Source organism: Prionailurus bengalensis, chromosome E1 (assembly GCF_016509475.1).
Source record: "Prionailurus bengalensis isolate Pbe53 chromosome E1, Fcat_Pben_1.1_paternal_pri, whole genome shotgun sequence".
NCBI classification, from domain to species: domain Eukaryota; kingdom Metazoa; phylum Chordata; class Mammalia; order Carnivora; family Felidae; genus Prionailurus; species Prionailurus bengalensis.
In genome coordinates, this window is record NC_057347.1 from 13,394,485 (window position 1) to 13,420,852 (window position 26,368).

Sequence of the window (26,368 nt, forward strand, 5' to 3'; positions counted from 1 at the left end):
CCGGAGCCTGCTTTGGATTCTGTGTTTCCTTCTGCCTCTTCCCCTCCCCCACTTGTATGCTGTCTCTCTCTATCAAAAATAAATAAATGTAAAAAAAAAATTTTTTTAAATGTTGGTGTCTGATAGGCAGTAATGTTGAGGGGAGGGAGTGTGGAGGGCAGAGGGGTTCATCTTGGGACATGCTGATGGGAAGGGGTTTGTGGTCTTTACCTGGAGTTTCCAGGAGAGCTCAGGGGAAAGGGCGGGGCTGGACCCCTGGATGAGGGAGTCCCTGGCTTGGGCATGTCAGATGGGTCCTTGGAGGAGTGGGGGTCTCAGAAAAGGGTAGGAGGAGATAAGGGTCCTTTTCCTGTATATTGAGGAAAAGCTGTCAGGGAAGGAGGAGAAGGGCCGGGATTTCCCGGCAGCCCTCGCAGCGTGCATGGTGCCATGTAGACTCTGGGAGATGTCAGTGCCCAATGGCTATGTTACAAAGGGGACACATTTAGTGACATGTGTTGTCCTCACTGGAGGCAGAAATCACCTTGGAAGCTAAGGGGACACCTCTGGTAGAGAAGTATAACCCTCCCCTTTCTTGGACGTTGCCCTGGGCTGGCCAGTTCTCTCAGTGCCTTTCTCAGATGTCTCCCACCCATGCCCCAGGGCTGCTGTGGCTGAGATCCGGACCCGGCCCAGCCAGTGTGTGAGCCAGAGGCTGTCCCTAACACAGCATCAGCATGTCGGTCTCCACACCGAGGTGTTCTCCGCAGCACCTCTGGCCCACACACATGGTTAGAAGGAACAGTGACCCTAGAGAACTTGTAGGTTGAGGGGTCACTGCTGGTGAGTTTTTAAAATATGTGTAACAGATGGCTATGCATGATTAAGAACGAATTCCATGGTCCAGCAATCCCACTTCTGGGTATATGCCCAAAAGAATCGAAAGCTGTGACTCAAAGAGATATTTGTACACCCATGTTCAGAGCAATATTCCACAGGCAAAAGTTGGAAGTAACCCAAGTGTCCATTGACTGATGAAGGGCTAAACAAAACATGGTCTACACATGCAATGGCATATCGTACAACCTTATAAAGGGAGGAAATCCTGTAGTATGCTACAAGATGGATGAATCTTGAGGACATTATGCTAAGTGAAACAAGCCAGTCACAAAAGGATAAATACTGCACGAATCCACTTCCATGATGGTCTTAGAATAATCAAATTCATAGAGACAGAATGTAGACTGGTTGCCAGAGGCTGGGGGAAGGGAGGAATGGGGAATTAGTGTTTAATAGGTATAGGGTTTCAGTTTCACAAGATGAAAACAGTTCCGGAGATGGATGGTGGTGACATTATAAATGTACTTAATGCTTCTGAATTGTACACTGAAAACTGGTTGAAATGGTATTTTTTCATGTTATAGGTATTTTACCAAAATTTCTCAAAAAAGGATGAATTCCAAGGTTCATTTAAAAATTTTTTTTAACGTTTATTTTTATTTTTGAGACAGAGAGAGACAGAGCATGAACGGGGGAGGGGCAGAGAGAGAGAGAGGGAGACCCAGAATCGGAAGCAGGCTCCAGGCTCTGAGCTATCAGCCCAGAGCCCGACGCGGGGCTCGAACCCACGAACTGGTGAGATCATGACCTGAGCCAAAGTCAGTCATTTAGCCAACTGAGCCACCCAGGCGCCCAGCACAGATTTCTCATATGTAAAATGAGTATGCCCAGGGTTGTTGTGTGGCATGGGAGAGTGGGTTTGTGCAGCTTCTCTGTAAACTGTAAAATGTCGTGCAGAGTCCACGAAGTGTCTGCACTTCAGTGTCTTGACTCAGGGGTCAACCTTGTGAGCTACTCCAAGGAGGGCTACGATGGGACTTTTCTGCTCATTTCAGGCCATGTAGGGCCCCCGGCTTTTTGGAGTCCTATAGGGTTCTACAGGCAGCTGCTGCCAGGATGGGTTCTGCAGGGCATTTCAGGTTGCAGACTGTATACATGCTCAGAAGGACTTTGCAGCCTTTCTCAGCCATGTTCCAGGAGGGAATTATTCCTTGCAGTATTGACTTTCCTCCTATGCTTTTACAATCATACTAAGAGAAATAAGAAAATAGACACGGAAATAATTTTCTGTGTTTTGTGGTTCCATGAGGAATCCCAGTTGAGTAAGGCTGGGACCTGGCAGACCCAGAAGCCTCCACAATCCTTCACGAGGCTTCCACAGAGAATGAGAGGCCCAAGAGAGGCAGGCATTTGTCCAAGGTTGCACAGAGTTGGCAAAGCCGTCATTCAAAACCAGGTTCCTGAATGTCAGGCCATGACTGTGTGATGGGTGATGTGACCCTTTACATTCCTTCCACATTTTCAAACTGGAGCAGTTTCATGATGCTGGGTTTTACTTCTCTGGTTGTTGAGTTTTTTCCCCAGACCACCCTATCTGTAAGAGTGGTGGGTTTGAGAGGCCTGAGCAGTGGCCTCCTTTTTCTTGAGAGCTGAAGTCACAGTTCTGGCTGGCTCTGGGCTGTGTGTGGCTAAGTGCACTGCGGCCCTGGCATGGTGGGAGGAGGGGCAGCAGCTAAGTGGTTTCTGAAAAAGGGAAAAAATGATGGGAAAAGCTCTGGGATCCTCTGGGAATCAGAACCACGGCAACAGCAGCTGCTGCCATTGCTGGAAACATTTTCCTTGAGTGCCAGAGTGTATCCACAGCCCATCCCTGCCAGCGCTGAGTGACCACGGCCCAGGGAGGGGCCACGGACCCTCACAGAGGCAACTCTTCTCCCCACACCAGTCCAGCTCTCCCTTCAAGTAACGAAGTCTTGGAGCTCGCCGGCACCTGCTGTGTCCGGGGTGCGCTACATCTAGCTGGTGAGTCCTTTCTGTTGTTTGCTGGCTGGTGCCGATGCTAGCTTTAGAATGGCACAGGGAGCTGTCAAAAACTGAGCCCTGCCTCTGTCCGCTTGGGTGACTATGAGCAGTTCAACTAGCCTCTCAGCACCTTAGTTACCCCATCTGAAAACTGGGGATAATAACAGTGGCTGCCTCAAAGGTCATGGTGACGCTGAAGTGAAGCTATAGCTGTGGTGCACTTAGCCTGGTTAATCGTAAACACTTGGCAAGTGACTGTGGAGGTTGCTATTGTCATTGTGTATGAGTTGCATCAGGGTCATCCTGGACCCTCCTCCTGGAGCAAAGAGGCCAGTGGTTTGTGGCCGGAGGTTTCGCCACATAGCTCCTTCCAGGCTGAAGGGGTGCTGGGTGGGGTGGCAGGAGTCCTGGGTTCTCACCCAGGCTACATTCGCTCTCTGTTTTAGATAGGGTTCCTGTGGCTCTTCATCCATAGGCGGGGTAGCCCCCGGATCTCCGTCCCTCTTTAGGAAATGCTCAGGTAGGAATTTCTCTTTAGGAATGATCAGGGGTGGATCCTGGACCAGTTCCCAAGAGCCTGTAGGGAAGCTGGAGGCAGACAGATGCTTTGAGCAGAAAGGGAGCAGGAGAGCTGCGCCCCGGGATGTGTCACCTGGATTAGGAAGAAAAAGGGGGCTTCGCTCAGGTGGTGGGCAGTTTCCTTCCTGGCTCTGGAGTGGAGAAAGATCCAGAGGCCAAACCAAGTTTTGCTGAGCAGGGTCATTTTTTTCAGGACAGTCCTTTAGTCTCCATTGGTGGGTTTGTGAATCTTGCCTAAACCAGAACAGCCATCTCCATCAGACACCCCAAGTCATAGTTGGAAATTTCCTCCATCATTGTAGGACATTCAACTGTGATAGGTACCTTGCCACGGGGCTCATGTGCTAGACACACCCGGGCCTGGCAGTGGCAGACTATCTTGTCCCTGTCCACCCTGCAGCCCAGAGCAAATGGCCTCTCAGTCCCTGTCCTGCCCTCTGCTCTGGAAGAAGCTTAGTTTCCAGTAGGAAATCAAGTGTGAGGCATGCAGTGCAGATTTGGGGTTTGTTGACTGACCGAATGATGGTACTGTGTGGGCTGCTTCATGTTTATTGGGTTTGGTTAGATTTGGACCAGTCAGAGGGAGAGGCAAAAGGTGACACTGTGGAATGATTTGTGGGGGCCCCTGCTAATGGGTGCTCTGGTTGGGATATTAAGAATTGTGAGTCAGGCATCAGGTTTATTCTTGGTTTTGTGGCCAGTCCTACCAAGGGGAGATGCCCTGCGAGAGTCAGGCCCTGGCAGATGTCCTGGTTCCTACTTGTACTTCATTTTGGCCTTTGAGCTTCCTGGGATGCTTGTTTGAGCAGGAAGGTGCTACAGGTTGGGGCTTCTGAGCAGAAGGGGGTTGTCCCTGCCTGCCTGGCCCCAGGGCTAGGGGACTTTGGGCTGATCAGTTCCTCACCCTGGTGTGAAGTCTGGGGCTGAGTTTAATGGCTGAGAAGACCCCTGTGGTGGAGTGCTAGAGATACTCTGCAGTCAGGCTTCCGGGTATCAAATCCAGGTTCCACCTCGTCCTAACTGTGGCCTCCAGCAACCACTGTGCCTGAGTTTCCTCATCTGTCAAATATTTACCTCTTGGAGATGTGAGAATGAAGTGAGCACATGTGAAGTGTTAGAATGGTACCCACCCTTGCACAGTACATGCTCAAGCACGTCAGTTACTTTTGTTCTTACTAGCCTCCTGTGCCTTTTAATGGTAGCAGGCTCCACATAGTATGAACATAATAAGACGTTCTCTTCCGAAAGCGCAGATGAGTGTTGGTGTTTATGCTTCTGAAGCTTCTCATGGCTTCCTACCATCCACACAATAAAGTCCACATCCTGTTCCTTGACGTTCAAGGACAACAGCCATCTGGTTCTGCCCTGCTGCCTGTCCTCCAGGCCCACTGGCTTCCTCTTCACCAGCTACTTTGGGATCCCCATCCTCTCCCCTGGCCCCAGATCAACCCTCCTCTCCTTCTAGGCCCAGATCCTCTGTCACCTTCTCTATGAAGCCTTCTTCAGGACCCTGGCCCCTCCTGTGATACCCTGCCCCAGCCAGTGCCTGGTTTCTGTCTCAGATGGGGCCGAGTCCTCTCTGTGCCCCCAGCACAGGCCTGGGTACCCAGTAGGATTCAGTAGATGGCTGTTGAGTGATGGGATGAACAAATGGGTGAGTGGTTGGAAGGAGGATTCCCTGTGGCCAGGAACACTTCCTGCTGCAGGGTTTCCATAAGAGGGATAACCCAGAGAAAGACTCGAGCCCCCCTGAGAGGAACAGCAGGCAGGATGGAAAATGGGCCGGCAGTCAGCTGTCTGTCTTCTTCGCAGGGTGCAGAGTGGTGAGGCTGCCTCATTTATTTTTCCCCCAAGGACCTGGGCATCAGATAATAGCTGGTCTATTGCCGAGGCTCAGCTGTGTGCTCTGAGTGTTCACTGCCTGAACTTGCACTTGAAAATGCAGGTTGTGAGCAGCTTCCCATTTCTTGACTGGCTATTTTTTGGAATCCAACCACTGCTGGAACGTGTATCTCACTAACTTTCTTTGGAAATGGGAACAAGAAGGGTCTATATCTGATCTCTTTCATGTCCCCGACAGTGACCACAGCTTTATTTCATAGAGAGGGGGATCAGGCAAGTGCCCTGCTCAGGAAGAGGTCTTAGGATGTGGGGGAGATAAGGCAGTGCCAGATAGAAATTGCTAGACTACATAATGGATGGTGCTAACAGGGCCACGAAGGATGATGGACAACCAACTGGGCCACTCTGGATGGGGAGGGAGCACGGCCAGTGCAGAGCCTGGGGGTGTGGAGGAGGCAGCATTAGTGTTGGACCCCAAAGGGAGGTGGCCTCTGAAAAGTGATAGGATTTGGGCATGAAGAGGAGAAGGAAAATGCCCCCCAAGTGGAGACACTGCAGAGGCAAAGGCCTCTGAGATGTGGAACAGCCCTGGGTACCAGGGAGTGGGGATGCCCTGCTGGATGGAGAGAGGAGTGGGACAGAAGGTTAGGAAGGGGGTGGAAGACACTATCAAAACAAGTTCACGGCCATATGTGCTAGTGCTAGCTGCCAGCTGAACACCACATGTTCAGGCCTGGAAGGCCTGCGCCAGCCTCTAATCTCTTAAAGTTTAAAAATTCAGGGATGCTTGAAATTTCACCAAAATGACAAAAAAGTGCAAAAAGTCCCCACCAACTCAATAGTTGCAGCTGCCAGGTCGAAGAGCAAAAGCAGGCAAGCACGTGGCTGGTGATGGGGACATGTGGCACAAGAAGGCCTGTGCAGCATGGAGTGTGAGCATGTCAGTCTCTGCCGCTCACCCTGTTCACAGAGACACAGCCTGTTCTGCTCTTTGAGGCTGTGCCATTCTCATCACCGAGTCCCTCCCTCAATGCCCAGCCATTGACAGCCACTCCCATTGTTTCTTTTATTCTGATCTTGGAGGGAGGCAGAGCAGTAGTTATGATCCCACTTTGCAGATGAGGCAACTGAGGCCCAGAGAGGAGAGCAATCCATTCATGTCTTTCAGAGCCTTATGGCTTCAAGCTGGGGAATACATCCACCCTTGAGCCCAATGCCCATGGGGTTGCTAGGCCTGCTCACCCCTGGGGCCTCTGAGGTAGAAGGTATAGCACCCTTAGAAGCTTTAGTTCTGGGGGGCTAGGGCCAGCAGCTGTTGGATCTCTGGGGTGTCCTGCTTCACAGGGGCTTTTGCAAGGAGGGCAGATGGGGGCTAGAGTTGTGGAGTCCTCAAGCTGGGCACACACCTGATCTTGGTGGCTGCCTGCAGGCTGCCTCTCAGGCCACAACGGATCTGACAAGGATGAAGAAATGGGGGAGCTCAGACTCAGGGGAGTCTGAGGAGCCACCCCAAGAGGACTCCTGCTCAGACCCCTTGGATGGAGACCCTAACTCCAGGCCAGCTCCAGCCAAACCCCACATCTTCCCCACGGCCAAGAGCCGCAGTCGGCTTTTTGGGAAATGCGACTCGGAGGAAGCTTCTCCTATGGACTGCTCTTACGAGGAAGGCCAGCTAGCCTCCTGCCCAGCCATCACTGTCAGCCCTGTTGTCATCATCCAGAAGCATGAGGATGGCCCCACCTGTGACAGGTAAGCTGCATCTGGAGCCTGAGCCCCTCCCCACCAAGAGCCCACTGGCTCTGCCAGCTGAGGCCCCAGCTATGGCGATACCATGTGTTCCTCTAGCTTATGGGCTGAAGGTCATAGAGCCAGGGAACTGGGGAGGCTTCACAAATCATCTGGTCCAGCATCTGCACTCCTAGGAGCCTCAGGACACATGGTCATGGGTGCTGGCCCATCTGCTGATCTTAGCTGCAGGCTGATCTCTAGGTTTCCAGGCCTCAAATGCTCACCAGTCCCAAACACTTAGACTCTAAGTTGAAAACCTCAGGGCCAGGATGCTTTTTAGAGAGTGCAGAACAGTTCCAGTGACAAGCCCAAGGGCCCTCTCGCTTCCTCCAAGGCAGGTGAGGGAGGTACATGGGCCGGCTGACCTCCAGGCCAGTGTGAAGACACTTTTTCACTTAACAGGAACCGTCCAAACTGCTGCAACTCCTCGCCTCCAGCCCCCTCTGGGCTACTGCCCCCAGAGCCCCAGCTCCTGAGTAGGCAGAGAAGTGAGTGGCTTGGGTGTTGGAGGAAGCGGTGGCAGCAAAGACTTTCTAGATGGTGCCTACAGGCAGGGTGGGGACAGAGTGTGGACACATGCACCCCATCGTTCCCTGTTACATTAGTTTCCTGGACGGTCATCTAGACTGAGGGATGGGTTTTATATCATGTTTTTTCACCTTTTGGTTTACCCTGGGATTTAGTCATGCTCCCTGACAAGCTCTGGAGGCCCCAGGGCTGAAGGGAAATCAGAGCAGGAGATGAAGGTGTTTTCTGGCCTGCAGGCAGTCTTCCCAGGACTCTGCTCCTGCTGGGTCTGAGAAGAACCTCAAGCTGTACGATCGCAGGAAGATCTTTGAAGCTGTCGCTCAGAATAACTGTGAGGAGCTGCAGAGTCTGCTGCTCTTCCTGCAGAAGAGCCAGAAGCACCTCATGGACAGCGAGTTCAAAGGTGGCCCCTGCAGGGCCGGGCTCCTGGGTCGGGCCCCAGCTGTCATGCACTGCTCTGACCCTCACTTTGTCTTGCAGACCCAGAGACCGGGAAGACCTGTCTGCTGAAAGCCATGCTCAACCTGCACGATGGGCAGAATGATACCATTCCCCTGCTCCTGGAGATTGCCCGGCAGACGGACAGCCTGAAGGAGTTTGTCAACGCCAGTTACACAGACAGCTACTACAAGGGTGAGGAGGGGGATGGGGTTTGGCATGACTCTGTGCACAAGCACAGCTGGAGCCAGGTGGCATGCCTGGGCAAGCCTCTGAGCTTCGTACTCCCTGTACCAGCCACTGTGTTGGCATCTCCTGGTCCTGGGGGGGTCCTTGCCTCCCCTACCTGCTGGACTTGTTTTCTCCTGGTGCTGAGGGTCCCATCCTCCCCTCTGTGGACTCGGTGTTCTTTGCTTCCAGAAGCCATGGCTACTTTCCCTGCTACTGTTCCTTGACCTTGGGCAGTTTTGACTCTTCCAGGTCATGGTCTGGTGTTCCCTGGGGGTCTCTACTTCTGCCTCAGGGACTCTCTAGGCCCCCTTTGGGCATTCTGGCCTGCTCCCCTCTTGTATGGGGGAGTCACCTGGCATTTTCTGCCCAGATCTTCCCCCTGCACCTATCTAAGCACCCCCACAGGACTGTGAGTACAAAGCCAACAGCACACACCCTCCACAGGCCAGACGGCCCTGCACATTGCCATTGAGAGGCGGAACATGGCACTAGTGACCCTCCTAGTGGAGAACGGGGCAGACGTCCAGGCTGCAGCCAACGGGGACTTCTTTAAGAAAACCAAAGGGCGGCCCGGCTTCTACTTTGGTAGGGAGACCATGGGGTAGACCCTTGGATTTTTGACAATTGCCAAGGGGAGGTTTCGGGTGGAGAGAGAGGGATTTGGAGGCCGGGTGGTCCAGGGACCAAGCCAATCTATTCCTGAGGCCCATCATATGCCTGTGTTGGCCACAGGTGAGCTGCCCCTCTCCTTGGCTGCATGTACCAACCAGCTGGGCATCGTGAAGTTCCTGCTGCAGAACTCTTGGCAGCCAGCAGACATCAGTGCCCGGGACTCGGTGGGCAACACAGTGCTGCATGCGCTGGTGGAGGTGGCCGACAACACAGCCGACAACACTAAGTTTGTGACGAGCATGTACAATGAGATTCTGATCCTGGGGGCCAAGCTCCACCCTACACTGAAGCTGGAGGAGCTCACCAACAAGAAGGGGCTGACGCCACTGGCTCTGGCTGCCAGGAGTGGGAAGATTGGGGTAGGGGGAAGGCTTCAGGCCTGGGCAGGGAGTGTGACTTTAGATGGTGGTGTTGGGGGGACGGTCTGCCTTGCTGCATGCCTGGCATCACCATCACGCAGAGCCCTGCTACTGTGACACTAGCTTGTAGGGGTAGGGCAGGGGGCTGTTAGAGGAAGCCAGAGGAATTGTGAGATGCTGGGCAGAAGCCAGCATCGCACCTGTTTCTCATTTCTACCTGTGAGCATCACTAGCCAGACACAGAGTAGTGGGGACAGGGCCTGGGGATAGGAGTGTGTTGAGCCAAGGGTGAAACTGATGTGATCAAGTGTGATCTGCCAGGTGTGATCAGGCAATGGGTCTGATGTGGCCGCAGCTGGGGTCTGAGGCAGTGGGCGGGTTGATCTTGATGGTGGTCGGGAGGCTGCTGGATGGAGGTGAGGACTCTCCTAGGGCTTGGGTAGAGTCTCCAACTGAGCTAGGAAGCAGACTTATTCCTGAGGCAGAGTTGGTAGCCTGGTGGAGACGCATCTTGTGGTTGGGGCTCCAGGATGGTCTCTAACAGGCTCTCATATCCCCGTGGCAGGTCTTGGCCTATATTCTTCAGAGGGAGATCCAGGAGCCCGAGTGCAGGCACCTGTCCAGGAAGTTCACCGAGTGGGCCTACGGGCCTGTGCACTCCTCACTCTACGACCTGTCCTGCGTCGACACTTGCGAGAAGAACTCGGTGCTAGAAGTGATCGCCTACAGCAGCAGTGACACCCCCGTGAGTGGGCCGGGGTGGGACTCAGCCAGGGTGGGCTTCTTGTCTCACTGCACCCCCCAGCCTCCACCCCAGCCCCTCGATCCAGCTCTGCCTATCTTCTCATCACTGAAAACCTGCTGTGTGGGGTCTAGGCCCAGAAGCTTCATCTCCCCATTTGTTCCCACTGAATGTTTTCCTTCATCATACAATGTACAATGATATTCCCATAAAAGCGTAAATATTTCAGATATACACAGACAAAAACAAGCTTCTTTTTATACCATATAAAAACATGTAGCTTTATTTTGTTTATATAAATGGGATCAAACTATGCAAAATGTAAAACAACCAGTTTTTTTACTTACTGGTGTGTCTTGTAGATAATTTTATATCAGAGTAGGTATGGATCTGCTTCATTAAAAAAAAACCCACGCAGTGTTCTGTAGGAGGGCTGGGGATAAATGTCCATTGGAGGACATTTGAGTTATATCCAGTTTTCTGCTCTTTCAGTACCGCGAGCCACTTAGCATGGGTTTGGGAATTTTTCTAGGATGCCTGGAAATGGAATTGCTAAATCAAAAAGTATGTATGTTTTAGCATTTTAATAGCTACAGCCAAGTTGTCCTCCACAGACTCCATCAGTGCATTTGCCCCCACCAGTGGGAAAATCTGCCCATGCCCTTGCCACCCTGGATATTATCAGTCTTTTCTCAAAAACTGGTTTAAGTTCTTGGGGCCTGAAATGCTATCTTACTGATGTCTTAATTCTCATTGTCTTGGCTAATATGAGGTGAATAATTTTCTCATATATTTACCTGGCCATTCATATTTCCTTGGTAGATTTCCTATTCATTGTCCTTGGCCATCTCTTCCACTGAACTGTTTGCCCCATTCCTCTTTGTTTCTAGGTTCTCTTAGTATGGAGTGAATCCATCCTTTCTCTATTGCATATATTGCAAATATTTTATTTTTTCATCTGCCTCTTGTCTTCTAACTTCAGTCAATGCATCGTTTGCTTATGAAAGGTTTTTAGTTTGAGAGCCAAATTAGTCTTTTTCTTTGATAACTTCTGTGACTTTTATCTTGCTTTGTAAGTCCTTTTCCACTATAAGGTTATACAATATCCTTCAATATTTTTGTTTAGCTCCTTTGTAGGTATTTTACATTTGTCTCTTTAATTTGTCTAGAATTTATTTTTGTGTAGGGGTGAGGTAGGCATCTTACTTAATTATTTTGTTTCCACATGAGGGTCCCAGGGCCACTAAATGAAAAGCCTGTCCTACCCCCACTGCTTTGAAAGGCTACTTTCCCTGTCTGTTCTTTCTAAGGTATACCTGCCCCCGAGGCAGCCCCAGGGGCTAGGCTGGAGTTTGTGCTGGTGAGGAGGCTACCACAGTATCTTACAGGGCAGAGGCTGTGTTTACAGGGGCAAAGTCCGGGGGCGGGGGGGGGGGGGGGGGGAGAGGTCTAGACTGCTTTGCTGTGCCCCACCAGCCTTCACCTGGGCTGCCATGCTGGATCAGGGCGTTGGATTCAGAATCCTGAATGGAGTGTCCCCAGAGGGCTGGCCCATGTAGGAAACGGCTTCAAAAAGGCTGAGGTGTTTGGCCTAGAGAGGAGAGGGCTCTGGGGCCACGCTGCCATTTTCATGTCTTGGAAGGCTCTCTCAGGCAGAAATGCAATACTGGGGTCCCTGAGTGCAGAACTGGGACAACTGGTGGAAAGCAGAGAAGTGCCCAGAGAATTGATCTTCCTGACAGTTAGAATTTCTCCCCAGGCTGCTTGAGGCAGCGAGGAGCTTCCCTTCCCAAAGGCACTGAAGAAAACATTGAACCGGGACCTTACTGGGGGAGCTAGAGCTTGGGCTGGGGGTTGGGTCGATGACCTGCAAAAGAGGATGATTTTGGCTTGTCAATCTTAGGAATATACTGGAACTTCAACAGAGATCTCTTGGATATGAGATTTTGTCATTCCTGGCTGGGGAGTGAGCCTCACCTCTCTCTGCTCCCCTTAGAATCGCCACGACATGCTTTTGGTGGAACCGCTGAACCGACTCCTGCAGGACAAGTGGGACAGATTTGTCAAGCGCATCTTCTACTTCAACTTCTTCGTCTACTGCTTGTATATGATCATCTTCACCACAGCAGCCTACTACAGGCCTGTGGATGGCTTGGTGCGGCCTGAGGCTCGGGGACTGGGGGGAGGGATGGGCATTTCTAGAAGACCCCCGAGACCCAGGCCCAGGCCAGGTCCTGGACTCCTTCCCAGCTCACTGGAGACATGGAAAGATCACCCAGAGCTCCTCATGTCCCTGTACACAGCCCTCCATGTCTCAGGTTGTCCTGGCAACACTCCCTCCCCCTTCTCAGTCCCTCCTGTGGTCTCCTGGTTCTGTGAGGCTGAGTGTGTGGTCTATGAGGTTCCTGATGGCTGAGGAGGGGCAACAGGTTAGAAAAGCTGCAGGAACTAGGGCTCTAGAAGCAGCTTTTCCCTCGGTTGGCTGTCTGTAGGGTCATGAGCTGGCGTGAGCCCTGAGCCTATTGCCATCCCACTGGCCTGCCCACTTTTGTTCATGCACTCGCTCATTGTTTGTTCCCTGGACATCTACTTTTGATCATTTCTTCTGTGCTAGGCCCTGGGCCATCCATCAAATCGGCTTGAGACCAGACTTCTTCCTCTACCAAGAGCCATGGACTCCTTTGAGTTACTAAACTGAATCCTTTCCATTCAATACCCAAGCACTTAATTTGCTGCCTTTGTTTCCAGGGCATCTTGCTTATTAAATGTGATTTAAAACCCCACTTCCTAGTTAGGTGAAACCTGACTTCTATCCACCTAGTAAGGCCATTTAACGATTTCATTTTATGAGAAAAGAGAAATGTGCTAATAAGACAAGCTAGTGAGGCAGTGTTTATCAAACATCAATGGCAAGCAGAAAGGAAACCCACCCCAGGAATGTATCTGAGACACAAGGATGACACACATGTGTGTGGGACATCTCACCTCCCACCATCCAGGGGAAACCTCAACAGTCATGGGACACCAGGGGTTCACCATGGGCTGTGGGAGCAGCAGGAAACATATGGCATTAGCGTCTGTAAGAGTGTCTCCACTTATGCCATCTACCTCCTCCCATAGGTGCTCCTGGCTGGACAGTGTCTGGGAAGGAGCACAGCACTGTAAGGATGCTCTGCTTGGCACCTAAAAGATGCCACTTTGGGAATCAGCTCCCACAGAAGGGCCTCCTTGCAGGTGTCCCCAGTAATGCACTGTCTTTAATGATGCCTCTCTCCTGATGGAGGCTGGGCCTCTTGGGCAGCCCAGCTCTTTTTTTTTTTTAATGTTTATTTATTTTTGACATAAAGTGAGCGTGTGAGTGGGGAAGGGGCAGAGAGAGAAGGGGACAGAGGATCTGAAGCAGACTCTGTGCTGACAGCAGAGAGCTGGATGTGGGGCTTGAACTCATGAACCGTGATGTCATGACCTGAGCCAAAGTCGGACACTTAACCAACTGAGCCACCCACACGCCCCCAGGGGTGGGCTCTTAATCACAGGGCTTGGTAAATGCTTGTTGAGTGAATGAATGAGTGAATCGAGTCACTAACTTCTCTGCACCTTACAGCCTCCCTATAAGCTGAAACACACTGTTGGGGACTATTTCCGAGTCACTGGCGAGATTCTTTCTGTATCAGGAGGAGTCTACTTTTTTTTCCGAGGGGTAAGCATTCCTTCCCACACTGTGAGTTTCCATTATCACCAAAACAAAAAGCCAAGAGACTCACTCATTGCTCACTCACTCTTTACTTCAGGGGAGAGATGCCCAGGTGAAGATGAGGCATTCGTGCCCAGTGGGTTTCTGCAGACTCAGGACAGTTCGAAGTGTTCGGAGACAGATAGGACTTTCCACCGGACGTGCAGTTGACCCTTGAACACTGCAGGGGTTAGGAGCACCAACTTCTCACACAATCGAAAGTCTGTTTATAACATTTGACTGCCCCCAAATTTAACTACCAGTAGCCTACTATTGATTGGAAGCCTTACTGATAACATAAACAGTCAATTAACACATATTTTGTATGATACGTGTATTGCACACTATATTCTTACCATAAAGTAAGAGAAAATAAGAAAATCATAAGGAAGAGAAAATACATTTACAGTACTGTACTGTATTTATATAAAAAACTGCATATAAGTGGACCCTCACAGTTCAAAGCTATGTTGTTCAAGGGTCAACTGTAATGTTTAATTATGAAGTAGAGTGGAAGTCTCTTAAGTGACAGGATCATGACTGGTGGTTATTTAATTAAAACCATCTGTTAAAGCTCAAAACAATGAAAGAAATCTACACATATACTGGAATCATTTTATTTTACCTGAAAACTCATACATGTACATTCCTTGGCCATTTTTCTAATATATGAACAGTCTTTCCTTTGAAATTGGAACCACTGTTACATATACAAATAATTGGAGATTATGGTGATTTTCCCCCTTAACATTTTTTTTATTAAAAAAATTTTTTAATGTTTTATTTTCTGAGAGAGAGAGAGATAGAGAGACAGAAAGTGAGTAGGGGAGGGACAGAGAACAGGGGAGACACAGAATTCAAAGCAGTCTCCTGTCAGCACAGAGCCCGATGCAGGGCTTGAACCCATGAACTGTGAGATCATGACCTGAGCTGCAGTTGGATGCTCAACCGACTGAGCCACCCAGGCGCCCCTCCCTTAATCTTTTTGATCTAAGCTACACCTGATTTTTTTTTTTTTTTTAGTGACTTACCTTTAAGGAATCTTTCCAAATCATTGGATGCTGTCTTCACAGAAACAACTGTCTTTTTATTTATTTATTTATTTTTTAACGTTTATTTATTTTTGAGACAGAGAGAGACAGAGCATGAACGGGGGAGGGGCAGAGAGCGAGGGAGACACAGAACCCAAAGCAGGTTCCAGGCTCTGAGCCATCAGTTCAGAGCCCGACGTGGGGCTCGAACTCACAGACCGCGAGATCGTGACCTGAGCTGAAGTCGGACGCTTAACCGACTGAGCCACCCAGGCGCCCCCTTTTTATTTTTGTACTCATATTTTATATTATAATAAGATACAAAGCCGCAGTAACAAGTGCGGTCTTGATGACAAGGATTAACTGCGGGAGGGAGCAAAGTGTGTGAGTGTCCTGGAGAGGGTCTCCTAGCCACCAGTCCTCACTGTGGGCGTCAGTCAGAATGTTTTCAGGGAGTGGAGAGCACTGGCTAATCTGGTGACTTAGTTCAGTGGAGGCTGCTTAAAGAATTTTTACTATAATGCATAGTTCTTGAAGAAAACTAGGGGAAAATGCACAAATTAGAAAGAAGAAAAGAAATTGCTCAATCTCATCATTCAAACACAGCAATTAATAATATTTTGGTGCTTTTCCTTCCTGTCTTTATTTCTACCTAGAGTCGTAATTCCACTCTCTATTTTTAACAGTCTCTCCTGACTGAGTCACATAATGTTACCCTGTGAACCTGACCCTCGCTGTTCTACCCTTTTCAGAACCTCGGCTTTGATGCATCTGTTCCATCGTCGGCCATTTAGGAGCATTGCAAGTACACTCATCATTTCACCTTTCCTGGCTTCTTACTCTGCCTATTTGTTTGCAGATTCAATATTTCCTGCAGAGGCGGCCATCTCTGAAGACCTTGTTTGTGGACAGCTACAGTGAGATGCTTTTGTAAGTGATGCTTTGACTCTTACGACTTGATAGCAGATGGTATCTTTTGGCCCAGTCCTAAAGTTATAGCCATCAGTTCTCACCCATCCTGTCACCCATGCTAAGCCTGGAAATAGTAGGACCTCACAAATGTGTTGAATGAATGGCAGAAGGCCCTCAATACATGTGTGGATGAATACTGAAGCTCTACTCTGTGTCATATACACACCAGGTGTTAGGAAATGACATACATGGGCTCATGTGGCTTATAGTCTGAGTTACAGTCTGAATACCCTTGGTCATTTTTTTTCATGCGTTTGTCCAACCATCTGGTAGTCACTGAGTTGGCATTGGAATACTGAGATGAAATAGATATGATTCCTCTCTTCAAGGAGTTTCCGATCCTTGGGGTAGCGTTTCTCAACCTTGGCACCATGGACATTTTGGAGTGGATGATTCTTTGCTATGAGGGCTGTCCTATGCATTGTAGAATGTTTAGCAGCATCCCGGGCCTCTACCTGATAGCTGCCAGTAGCACTCTCTCTGTCCCCCATTCTTGATGACCAAAAATGTATCTAGATACTGCCAAATGTCCCCGACCTGGGGAGGCACAAAGTCACCCAAGACTGAGAATCATTGCTTTAGGGGGAGACAGATAAGCAAAAACCATAGTTATAGAACAAGGTGGATGTCACCAGGACCCTCCTTCCTTCACAAAATAAGCTGGAACCTTACAAAATTTCCTTGGAGGACCCAGGATACACAAAGGGGGTTTTCAGATGGGGATGGGTTCTCCTGGGATTTATAGTAAGGACTTAACTCTGATCCCCAAGTTTCCTTCATTCCTGAGGCCTCTCTATTCCTGGCAAATGAAAGGAGTTGATTTCTTATCCTGTTGTAGCTAGCTTGTCCCCATGTGTTTACCATAATCTTCAGATACTTGCACTTTAACTCCAAAGGGCTGGGTCTATAGGGTTAGTGCAATGCTGCTTAGTTTCTCTTTACTAAGAGAATGCTTAGTTTCTCTTTACTAAGAGAAACAATGTTCTCCTACATAGCATTGTGCCAATAAACTTGATTCTATTCCTAGGAGGACTTACTGAAGGCAGGTTAGAAATGGATTTTATTTTACTTTTTCAAAGCTACTCATGCCCATGGGTAAACATTGAAGAGTACTAAAACGATTACAGCCAGTATATGAATTCCTCATCTTAAACCTTCCCATCTTGTAATTCTCCTTCCCAGGGACAATCACTTTTCATTCTTGCAGCTCTTTCTTCTGATGTTTTCTCACCTGGTGGATGAGGATTTAGCATCCTTTTGCTTCCTTCCCCTCTGCTTCTGCTCCTCTAGCCTCCCAATATAGTTTGAAGTAATTTTTGTTCTAGTTGGTATTGAGTAATTTATGTTATGTCTCTACAAGTAGTATTCACAGTTGAGCTTCATAATATATTTCTTTTTTGTTTGTTTCTCCTAAAATTTGTAATTATCTTGTTGTTACTTGTTTAGTTTTCTTTGTACCCATTGTTAACTTGTCCCACACATCTCAAAGCCTCTCAGTAAAAATTTTCTCAAAGTCAGTCACATAAATTATATGATTGGAATCCCTGCTCCTAGTTTTTTTCCTTGAGAGATCTCCTCCTGGAGTGCTGTCCTCTGTTTCTTACTGGGCTGGTTGCTCTCTGGGCCTGCTGCTTAGCCATCATCCTGGGACTCCTCTTTGTTGCCATCTTTGGGATGCTCACTGCTTTCATTCTGGGTTAGACTTCCTGTCTCTTTCTTGGTTTTCCTCCTTTTTCCTCCTTCAGTATTGTCATTTGTTGAAAAGGATTGTCTCCTGGTGAAGGGCACAGTGATGACAACTTTTATTGTGTCTGGTTCTTGAGTCTCATTCTCCCACATGTACATCCGAGGTGTCATCCCTTCACTAGCACCTTAGAGATCCCTTTCACTTCTCTCCTGATTTGGATCTCTTATTTTCTGAACCCAAGTCTTCCTTTTTACTGATTCACTCCCTTTTTGAGGGAAAAACATCCTCAGCTAAAGAAAAAAGGCCCATAGTAGGGAAGGGGGGAGTAAAATTTATTTGAAATCTGGCAAGCCTGAGAATATTTCTACTATACCTTCACATTTTATTGATGTCTTGATTGGGTATAAAAATATTTTTAAAAATTGAAGATATTTTTCCATTGTTTCCCTGCTTCCAGTATTATAGATGACAAGTCCAAAACTATTCTGATTCTGGATCCTCTTTTAATACCTGGTTTGGTTTTTCTCTTTGTAAATCTGTGGTATCTTCTGTTTGTTTCTAGTGTTCTGAAACTTAATGATATGTCTTGATTGCATTTGTTTTTATCCAATGTTCTGGGCACTTGGTAGGCTCTTTCAATCTGGAAATTTATGTCCTTTATTTTGGGGATATTTTCTTGAATTATTTCTTATGATATGTATATTGAACCTCCTGACTTAGTCCTGAACCAGTTCTTATGTCTTCTCACTTGTGTTCTCTTTATCTTTGGCTATTCTTTCTGGGAAGTTCAAATCAACTTTAATTTCTACCCCTTCTATTGAGTTTATTACTTTTGATACCACATTTTAATTTCTGTGTGTTCCTTATCTATAGCACTCTATTCTTGTTTCATTGATGCAATATCTTCTTTTGTCTCTCTAAGACTATTGAAATAAAATTTTAAAATAAAATAAATTTTATTCTTTTTGCATAGGATTTATTTTCTCTAAGTTGTTGTTTCCCATTTTCTTGTTTTGCTCTATCTTTCATATTAGAAGATACCTGGAAAATTTTTTTTTCTGGAAATTTTTTATATCTGCTCATGAGTAAGAGTGGAGGACTGAAAAGCTTGCTGGGAGCTCTTAATGTATGAATGGGGCTTATCAATTTTGAGCTTCACTATAAACTAGTCTAGGTTAAGCTATTTATTGGCAAACATCCAAAGTTAGTCAATTGCATCTTTTCAGTCTTCTACCTGGAGGAAAGAAGTCTGGCTGCTAGATTTCTGAGAACTGAGTGAAGAAGAGGGCTTTCTGTAATCTGTATTATATAAAAATCACATAATCTGCTTTTGGTAAAATACCAATGCTTTCACTGTTGTTTGATGAAAGTGGGTCCAAAGATCCTCTCCTTTGTCTTCTTCAGAGACAAAACCTCCACTCTTCCTTATTTTAGGTCTCTTCATCTCCTTTCTGGAGGTCTCTAACCCTTTTGAGGCTCCTTGGTTAAAAGAGCTGATTCTCAGCTTTCCCCACTACAGATTTGGATTTGGGTCTGCTAAGTCAGTTTCTGTTTGTCTGCTGCTTCCCAAATGCATATGTGGGGGCTCCATTTGCCACCCAACGTAACTCTTTACCTATTTCAACTGGTGTCAGTTCTTATTTTGGCCAAGGTTCTGAAAATACAGAGGAATAGTTTTCCTTTGCAGCAGAATTCCAATTGATGAGCCAGTTTATTGACATCAGTTTTCAGTAGACTCACATCATCACAGTGGTGTTTTTTTTGCTTGGTTCTTTCACAGAAATGGGAAGTGAGGTTGCCAGCATGGTCGACAGTATAAATGTAGCTGAGGGTACTTTCGAGAGGAGGCTATGATGAACAAGGAGACCTGGGGTGAATATGTAAAGAAAGGACCACTGGGCAGACTCTGTCATAGGATCATCAGATTTACTACACCTTATCCATGGATCCTACTTGGGCAGCCCCCACCAGACCGAGTTGCCGAGGAACATCTTTCCTGGCTCTCCTTCTGAGTTTGATGGTATGGCCAGCAGACTCCACCTGTGATTTTTCAGGAGAGCATGGCCTGTACCTCCTCACTGCTAAAGCAATGTTTCCCAGACTTTTTTCATTATTGCCTTTTTAGACATTTTTTCCTAATTGCCCCTCCCATGAAATCTAATACCACAAATATACTGTAGAGTTGTCCATGCAATGTATTTCTATTTGTGCTTTCTACAAAAAGAGAGTAAGATTTTGTATTCCCATAACCAACTTTTCCCCCCTTGGGGATGCTATTACTCCTACTGAGAATCACGGGCTAAAGGAGACAGGACAGTCAACCCTAGCTCCCGCAACAGCCTGTTGTCTGTGCTTCTGAGGGGGTGCCAGGCCTCCTGGGTGCTCTTAGACAGAGCTTCCTATCCCTCCACCCTCAGCTTTGTGCAGTCACTGTTCATGCTGGGGACCGTGGTGCTGTACTTCTGCCACCACAAGGAGTACGTGGCCTCCATGGTGTTCTCCCTGGCCATGGGCTGGACCAACATGCTCTACTACACCCGCGGCTTCCAGCAGATGGGCATCTATGCTGTTATGATTGAGAAGGTGGGTGCCAGCATCCAAGCAGGTTCTCCGTAGAACCTGTTTACCTCATGGGTATGTGGGACATGGTCTACAAACTCTGTCCATCCTCTGTAATGTCTGGAGAGGTGCTGGTTTAGTTCAGCACCCACTTTCCCAGATAATTCCTCAAGATTCAGGCCATGTGGTCTTGACCTGGGTTTGGGGGCTCCCCTGAAACTTGACCCCCTACATACCAGGCCCTGCTCTCCCACCAGAACAAAGGCCATGGTGGGAGAAGCTGTGGATGACTTACTTATGACACTGGAGCTGAAAACCACCAAACCAGACCCTCCTGCATGTTCTCCAGTTCTACTTAGGCTCAAGATTAATCCCAGGCTGACATGGTCGTGACATTTCCCTTGGCCGGCCTGGGGACTGGACTTGGTTCTGACAAGCCTGCTCTCTCCTGCAGATGATCCTGAGAGACCTGTGTCGCTTCATGTTTGTCTACCTTGTTTTCTTGTTCGGGTTTTCCACAGGTAATGGGCTTGGTCAGGGCTGGTGGCGGGCAGAGCTCCGGCTACCCTCAGCTTCCTGAGGTCTCTGCAGGGGCTGGGTGGGGAGAGGCCCACTGGGGTGTGTATCTGCAGGTGACAGAGTGGATGGATAAAGAACACACAGAAATGAGCAGGAGAACCTGGAAATGTGATTCATAAAATAGTGTAAGCAATTTTAGAGGTATGAAGTGCTGCTTGCCTACAGTATAGCTGCATTTTGGCTTAGTTTTTATTTTATTTTTATTTAATTAATTTGTTTATTTAGGGTTTTTTTTTAGTTTTTTTAACTTTTTATTTTGATATTATTTCAGATTTTCAGAAAAATTGCAAGAATAGTACAAATAACTTTTCTGTACATATCACCCACAATCCCCAAATTTTATCACATTTTAAAATCACTTTCCCTTCTACACACACACACACACACTCACACCACACTTAAAAAAAAGAGTAAGCTACAGACATGATCAACCTTTTACCACTGGATAAAGCCTGCATTTCCTAAAAACAGGGATATTTTCTTACATAAACAATGTATAATGATCAGAATAAGGAAATAAACATCAATACAGTACTATTAACTAATCTACCAGCCTTATTCAGATTTCACCAATTGTCCTAATAATGTCTTTTGTAGAAATAAAAATCCCAGATCATGCATTATATTCAGTTGTCATGCCTCTTTAGTTTCCTTTAATCCGGAGTGCTTCCTCAATCTTTCCTTGTTTTTTTGACCTTAGCATTTTTAATGAGTAAAGGCTAGTTTTTACAATGTCTCTCAATTTGGGTTTGTCTGATGTTTCCTCAAAATTAGATCCAGGTGTGCATTTTTGGTCAGACTATGGAGGAAGTAACGTGTGTCTTCCTCAGTGCATTGTATCAGGGCTTCCGTAACGTTTGTTTAGCCCTTGTCTGGTGGTGTTAACTTTAATTACTTGGTTTTGATGGGTGTGATAAGTAATTTGTGAGGAGATGTTTTGAGACTAGGTAAATATCCTGTTTCTCATCACACTTTCAACCGGTAATTTTAGCATCCACTGATGATTCTCACCTGAATCACTTAATCCTAATGGTTGCCAAATGATGATTTTCTAACCCTGTCATTCCTTCTACATTTATTCACTGGCATTCTATTACAGGGAACAGCTTTCCATTCTCTTACACTCATTTATTATTTATGTCAGTGTGGCCTCACAGATTCTTTTCTGTTTTTGTTTCATTTTTCATGGAATCTCACTTTGTTAAATGGGTTATAATCTTACTGTCACCATCTCGATGATTGAGAAATCATCTTTGGGAGCCTCTTCAAGCTGGCTCCTGTGCCCTTCTGACACATCCACAGAATTTCTGGGCACCTGGCTCTGCTTTGATCCTCGTCTGAGTTCTGCAATTACTTGGTTCACATGTATACCCTCTCCTTTCCCCTCCCCACAGCCTGTTTTGGAATCTCTGTCTTGGAGTTGTGGACAGCTTTGACTAGGAGCTTTGATTGATAGGGATGCGTGTGGGCTCTGGCACCCTGTGTGAAGGTCCTGGTCTATCAGTACCCACAGGAAGGGACTTGGCCAAATGGGTTAATGGATACTGGATGTGCAGTAACCATGGGCACAACAACTACAGAAGCTCTCAGGCTCCAGACTACATTTTGCAAAGAAAAGTGTAGAATGCAGCAAGAGACCATTCTGCTCTGAGCTGCTTAGTCTCCATCATTCTGGAACGTGCTGGCTTTGGGGCACCCTCTAAGGGGGACAGGAAGACAAGGGTGACTGAGAAGCTGGGTGTGGATCCAGGACTGATACGTAAAGTTAGACAGGTTGTGCACTGTACAAAGGCAGCTAGATTCACATTGTATATGTACATTTGCATATTTTTAAAAACAGTTTTTCCCCTAGCAGATGATGATAAAGTTGTTATTGTAACAAAACAGTATACAGTTGACCCCTGAACAAAATGGGAGCTAGGGGCACCAATTCCCTGCATAGTCAAAAATCTGCACATAACTTTTGACTCCCCCAAAACTTAACTACTAATAGCCTACTGTCGACCAGAAGCTTTACCACATATTTTGTATGTTATATGTATTATATACTGTATTCTTATAATAAAGTAAGCTAGAGAAAAGAAAATGTTATTAAGGAAATCATACAGAAAATACATTTACAACTATGCTGAATTTATCAGAAAAAAACCTGTGTATAAGTGGACTCTTGCAGTTCAAACCTATGTTGTTCAACGGTCAACTGTACTATGACGGTTTGCTGATAGTTCTGAAGAAGAGGGTTTTTTTTTTCTTTTTTAAATTCACACAAAATTGCCATATGGCGAGCAGCATTCTTACTCCAGACACATCCTGGGAGATGGGGCGCATCTGTTGGGGGGTTTCTGTCTTGGCTTCCATCCAGTTGCACCTGTCCCCGCCCCTGCCCTGTAGCGGTGGTGACACTGATTGAGGATGGGAAGAATAATTCTGTGCCGGCTGAGTCCACATCGCACAGGTGGCGAGGGCCTGGCTGCCGGCCACCCGACAGCTCCTACAACAGCCTGTACTCCACGTGTCTGGAGCTCTTCAAGTTCACCATTGGTATGGGCGACCTGGAGTTCACCGAGAACTATGACTTCAAGGCTGTCTTCATCATCTTGCTGCTGGCCTACGTGATTCTCACCTATATCCTCCTGCTCAACATGCTCATCGCCCTCATGGGTGAGACCGTCAACAAGATCGCGCAGGAGAGCAAAAACATCTGGAAGCTACAGGTGGGTCGGTGGGTGGGGTGTGCACAGTGGGAGGACACTGGCTGTTCCGTCGCTGCTTAACACAGCGGGGGTGTATGAGCCCCTGCAGGGTTTGAGGAAGGGCAGAGAGCCCAGCCAGGCCTGGGGGATCAAGCAGAAGCATCTCTCGCAGTTGACTCGTTTCTGGCCCCTCTTTCAGGGTTTCCCTGCTACGCATCACCAGCTGGTATTCACAGACACTGTGTTTACTGTGACTGGGCCGTGCCCAGGAGAAGGAAACGGAAGGCTCAGCCCCATGGGATGCCCACCTCACAAGAGCTTGGTCTAGGGTGGGCCCCAGAGACCAGACTTGGGGGGAGCAGCTAAAATGGGGTTGATCCTGACAGCTATGTTTTTGAGCCACCTGGTTCTTAATCTGCCTTCCCACCTAATAATAAAAGCATCGTTCTAATTATTAAGTAGCAGTGACTCTATACCAGGTACTGTTCTAAGTGTTTTATATGCTCTCAGTTAATCCTCACAGCAATGCTGTCAAGTGGCTACAATTACTATCTCCATTTTTGTGTAAAGGCACTGAGGCATTGAGCACTTAGGCATCTGTGTCCAAGGTAACTGCGATCTTCCTCAACTTACAGAGGAATGACGTCCCAATAAACCCACTGTAATTTGAAAATGCATTTATTACACCTAACCTACTGAATGTCACAGCTTAGCCCAGCCTACCTTAAATGTGCTTAGAACACTTAACATTAGCTTACCTTCGGGCAAACTCATCTAACACAAAACCTATTTTATAATAAAGTGTTGGCTATCTCATGAAATTTGTTGACTACTATAATAAAAGTGGGAAACAGAATGGTTGTATGGGTACAGAGTGATTGTAAGTGTACTGGTTGTTAGCCCCTGTGATCCCATTGCTGACCAGGAACTCCTGGCATCACGAGAAAGGATTGTATCATTTATTGCTAGCCTGGGAAAAGATGCACGTTCAAAACTCCAAGTATGGCTTCTACTGAATGCACACTGCTTTTGCACCATCATAAAGTTGAAGATCATTAAGTTGAACCATCATAAGTTGGGGACTGTCTGTAGTAAGTAGCAGTTAGGATTCAAGTCAAGCTGTCTCATCGTGAGGCCCTGTTCTTTACTACACTGTCTGCCCCTCTGTGAGTAGGGAAGTCTGGGGTGAGACACTCTACATCACTCATGGGAGGCACTGCCCTAACCCCAACCTGGCAGGCACCTCAGTGCCTGGGCAGTTCTGGGCCGGATGCGCTGAGCTTGGAGTGTGCACCTATTGGGCTATGGAAACAAGCCTGGTATGGAAGGCACTAGAGGTCCAGCTTGGGGGCACTGGGGCTGGGAGAAACTCTGGAGAGGTTGGTCTTGGAAGCTAGCCCCTGGACATGCCTCTGCCCCTCAGCCCTTTGTGTCTTCCCACAGAGAGCCATCACCATCCTGGACACGGAGAAGAGCTTCCTTAAGTGTATGAGGAAGGCCTTCCGCTCAGGCAAGCTGTTGCAAGTGGGGTACACACCTGATGGCAAGGATGACTACAGGTGGTGTTTCAGGTAATGTTCAGGCAGGAATCAAACTGAGGGAGCTCAAGGGCTTAGCTAGATGTCAGGGATCCACCCAGAGCCAGCTATGGGCACAGAGGCCATTCTAGGGCTTTGTGGGCATAGGGGACTCAGCCACCTGCAGCCAGCTGTGGATACAGAAGCCTTCCTCAGGGCCTCTTGGGACCAGTCATGTGCATAGGGGACTCTCCCAAGGCCAGCTGTAGTTAGGTAAAGGGCTATCCCAAGGCTGAGCTGTGGGCATAGGAGACCTACTGGAAAATGAGGTGTCCAAAAGGGGTCATCCAATGATCAGAGTCAGAACCAGGAATCCAATATTTAAAGTCCTTGGGCCTCATGATATGGTCAGAGAATACAGCTTTGGGGGTGGTGTCCAAAATGCAGGCCCTTTTCAGCCTTCCCCTTACCGGCTATGTCTCCCTATCCTGCTCTATGGGCTTCTTGGAATTGGCCTGTGGCACCAAGCCCTCAACCGGGAAGATAGGCATGGCTTTTAGGCCATCAGCTCCCAGCTCCCTTGTCTCCTTGCCCTGCAGGGTGGATGAGGTCAACTGGACCACCTGGAACACCAATGTGGGCATCATCAATGAAGACCCGGGCAACTGTGAGGGCATCAAGCGCACCCTGAGCTTCTCTCTGCGCTCAGGCAGAGGTGAGGTGTGAGGGAAGGGTGCTGTAGCACAGAGATGGCCTGATGATGGGCAGGTGAAGCCTTGGGGTTCCTTGTTCCTTGGAGGCCTTCTTCACCCCGCAACCTGAGCCCCTTCGGCTCAGGTCTGATCTCACTGTTTGTGAGTTTGAGCTCAGAGCCTGGAGCCCACTTCAGATTCTGTGTCTCCCTCCTCTCTCTGTCACCCTCTTCTGTTCACACTGTCTCTCTCTCTCTCTCTCTCTCAAAAGTAAATAAACATTAAAAAAAAAATAATGAAGCAAACCTAGTTTTTATTGAACACATTTTGAGTTATAACTACAATTTTGCACTAATTCTTTGTTTTTAGATTTTAGAAAATTGTGGTAAAATATACGTAACACAAAAGTTACCATTTTTAAGTGTTCAATTCATTGGTGTTAATTACATCCACAATGTTGTGCAGACTTCACCACTATTTCCAAAACCTTTTCATTATTTCAAACAGAAACTCTTTACCTATTGAACAATTACTCCTATTTTTCCCTCTGTCTCTATTCTACTTTCTGTCTCAGTAATATTCCATTGTATGTATATACCATGTTTTATTTATCCACTCATCTGTTGATTGACATTAGGATCATTTCCACTTTTTTGGCTATTGTGAATAATGCTGTGAACATTGGTGTCCAAGATTCTGTTTGACTCCCTGCCTTCAATTCTTTTGGAATTAAACTGCTGGGTCATATTGTAATTCTGTGTTTAGCTTTTTAAGGAATGCCAAACTATGTTCTATAGCAGCTGCATTATTGTACATTCCCACCAGCAATACATGAGGGTTCCACATCCTCACCAACACTTGCTATTTTCTGGGTTTTTGTGGTGG

General features: G+C 47.5%; 1 protein-coding gene across 3 annotated transcripts in view; it reads left to right on the forward strand.

Moving 5' to 3' along the window:
- Window positions 1–1,622: 1,622 nt before the first annotated feature.
- Window positions 1,623–26,368, forward strand: part of TRPV1 (transient receptor potential cation channel subfamily V member 1) — a 29,599-nt gene continuing 4,853 nt past the window's right edge. The window contains exons 1-15 of one of the 3 annotated variants that reach the window (XM_043583401.1): window positions 1,623–2,841; window positions 6,692–7,011; window positions 7,815–7,981; window positions 8,059–8,211; window positions 8,692–8,832; window positions 8,980–9,278; window positions 9,844–10,023; window positions 12,017–12,175; window positions 13,625–13,720; window positions 15,644–15,714; window positions 19,861–20,026; window positions 20,457–20,523; window positions 22,973–23,295; window positions 24,718–24,845; window positions 25,391–25,506. In XM_043583401.1, the coding sequence (XP_043439336.1) occupies window positions 6,725–7,011; window positions 7,815–7,981; window positions 8,059–8,211; window positions 8,692–8,832; window positions 8,980–9,278; window positions 9,844–10,023; window positions 12,017–12,175; window positions 13,625–13,720; window positions 15,644–15,714; window positions 19,861–20,026; window positions 20,457–20,523; window positions 22,973–23,295; window positions 24,718–24,845; window positions 25,391–25,506 (2,353 nt within the window). In that variant the 5' untranslated portion in view covers window positions 1,623–2,841; window positions 6,692–6,724. Of the gene's footprint in view, window positions 7,012–7,814; window positions 7,982–8,058; window positions 8,212–8,691; window positions 8,833–8,979; window positions 9,279–9,843; window positions 10,024–12,016; window positions 12,176–13,624; window positions 13,721–15,643; window positions 15,715–19,860; window positions 20,027–20,456; window positions 20,524–22,972; window positions 23,296–24,717; window positions 24,846–25,390; window positions 25,507–26,368 lie in introns of all 3 variants that reach the window. The other 2 variants (XM_043583402.1, XM_043583403.1) reach the window with 2 other exon arrangements.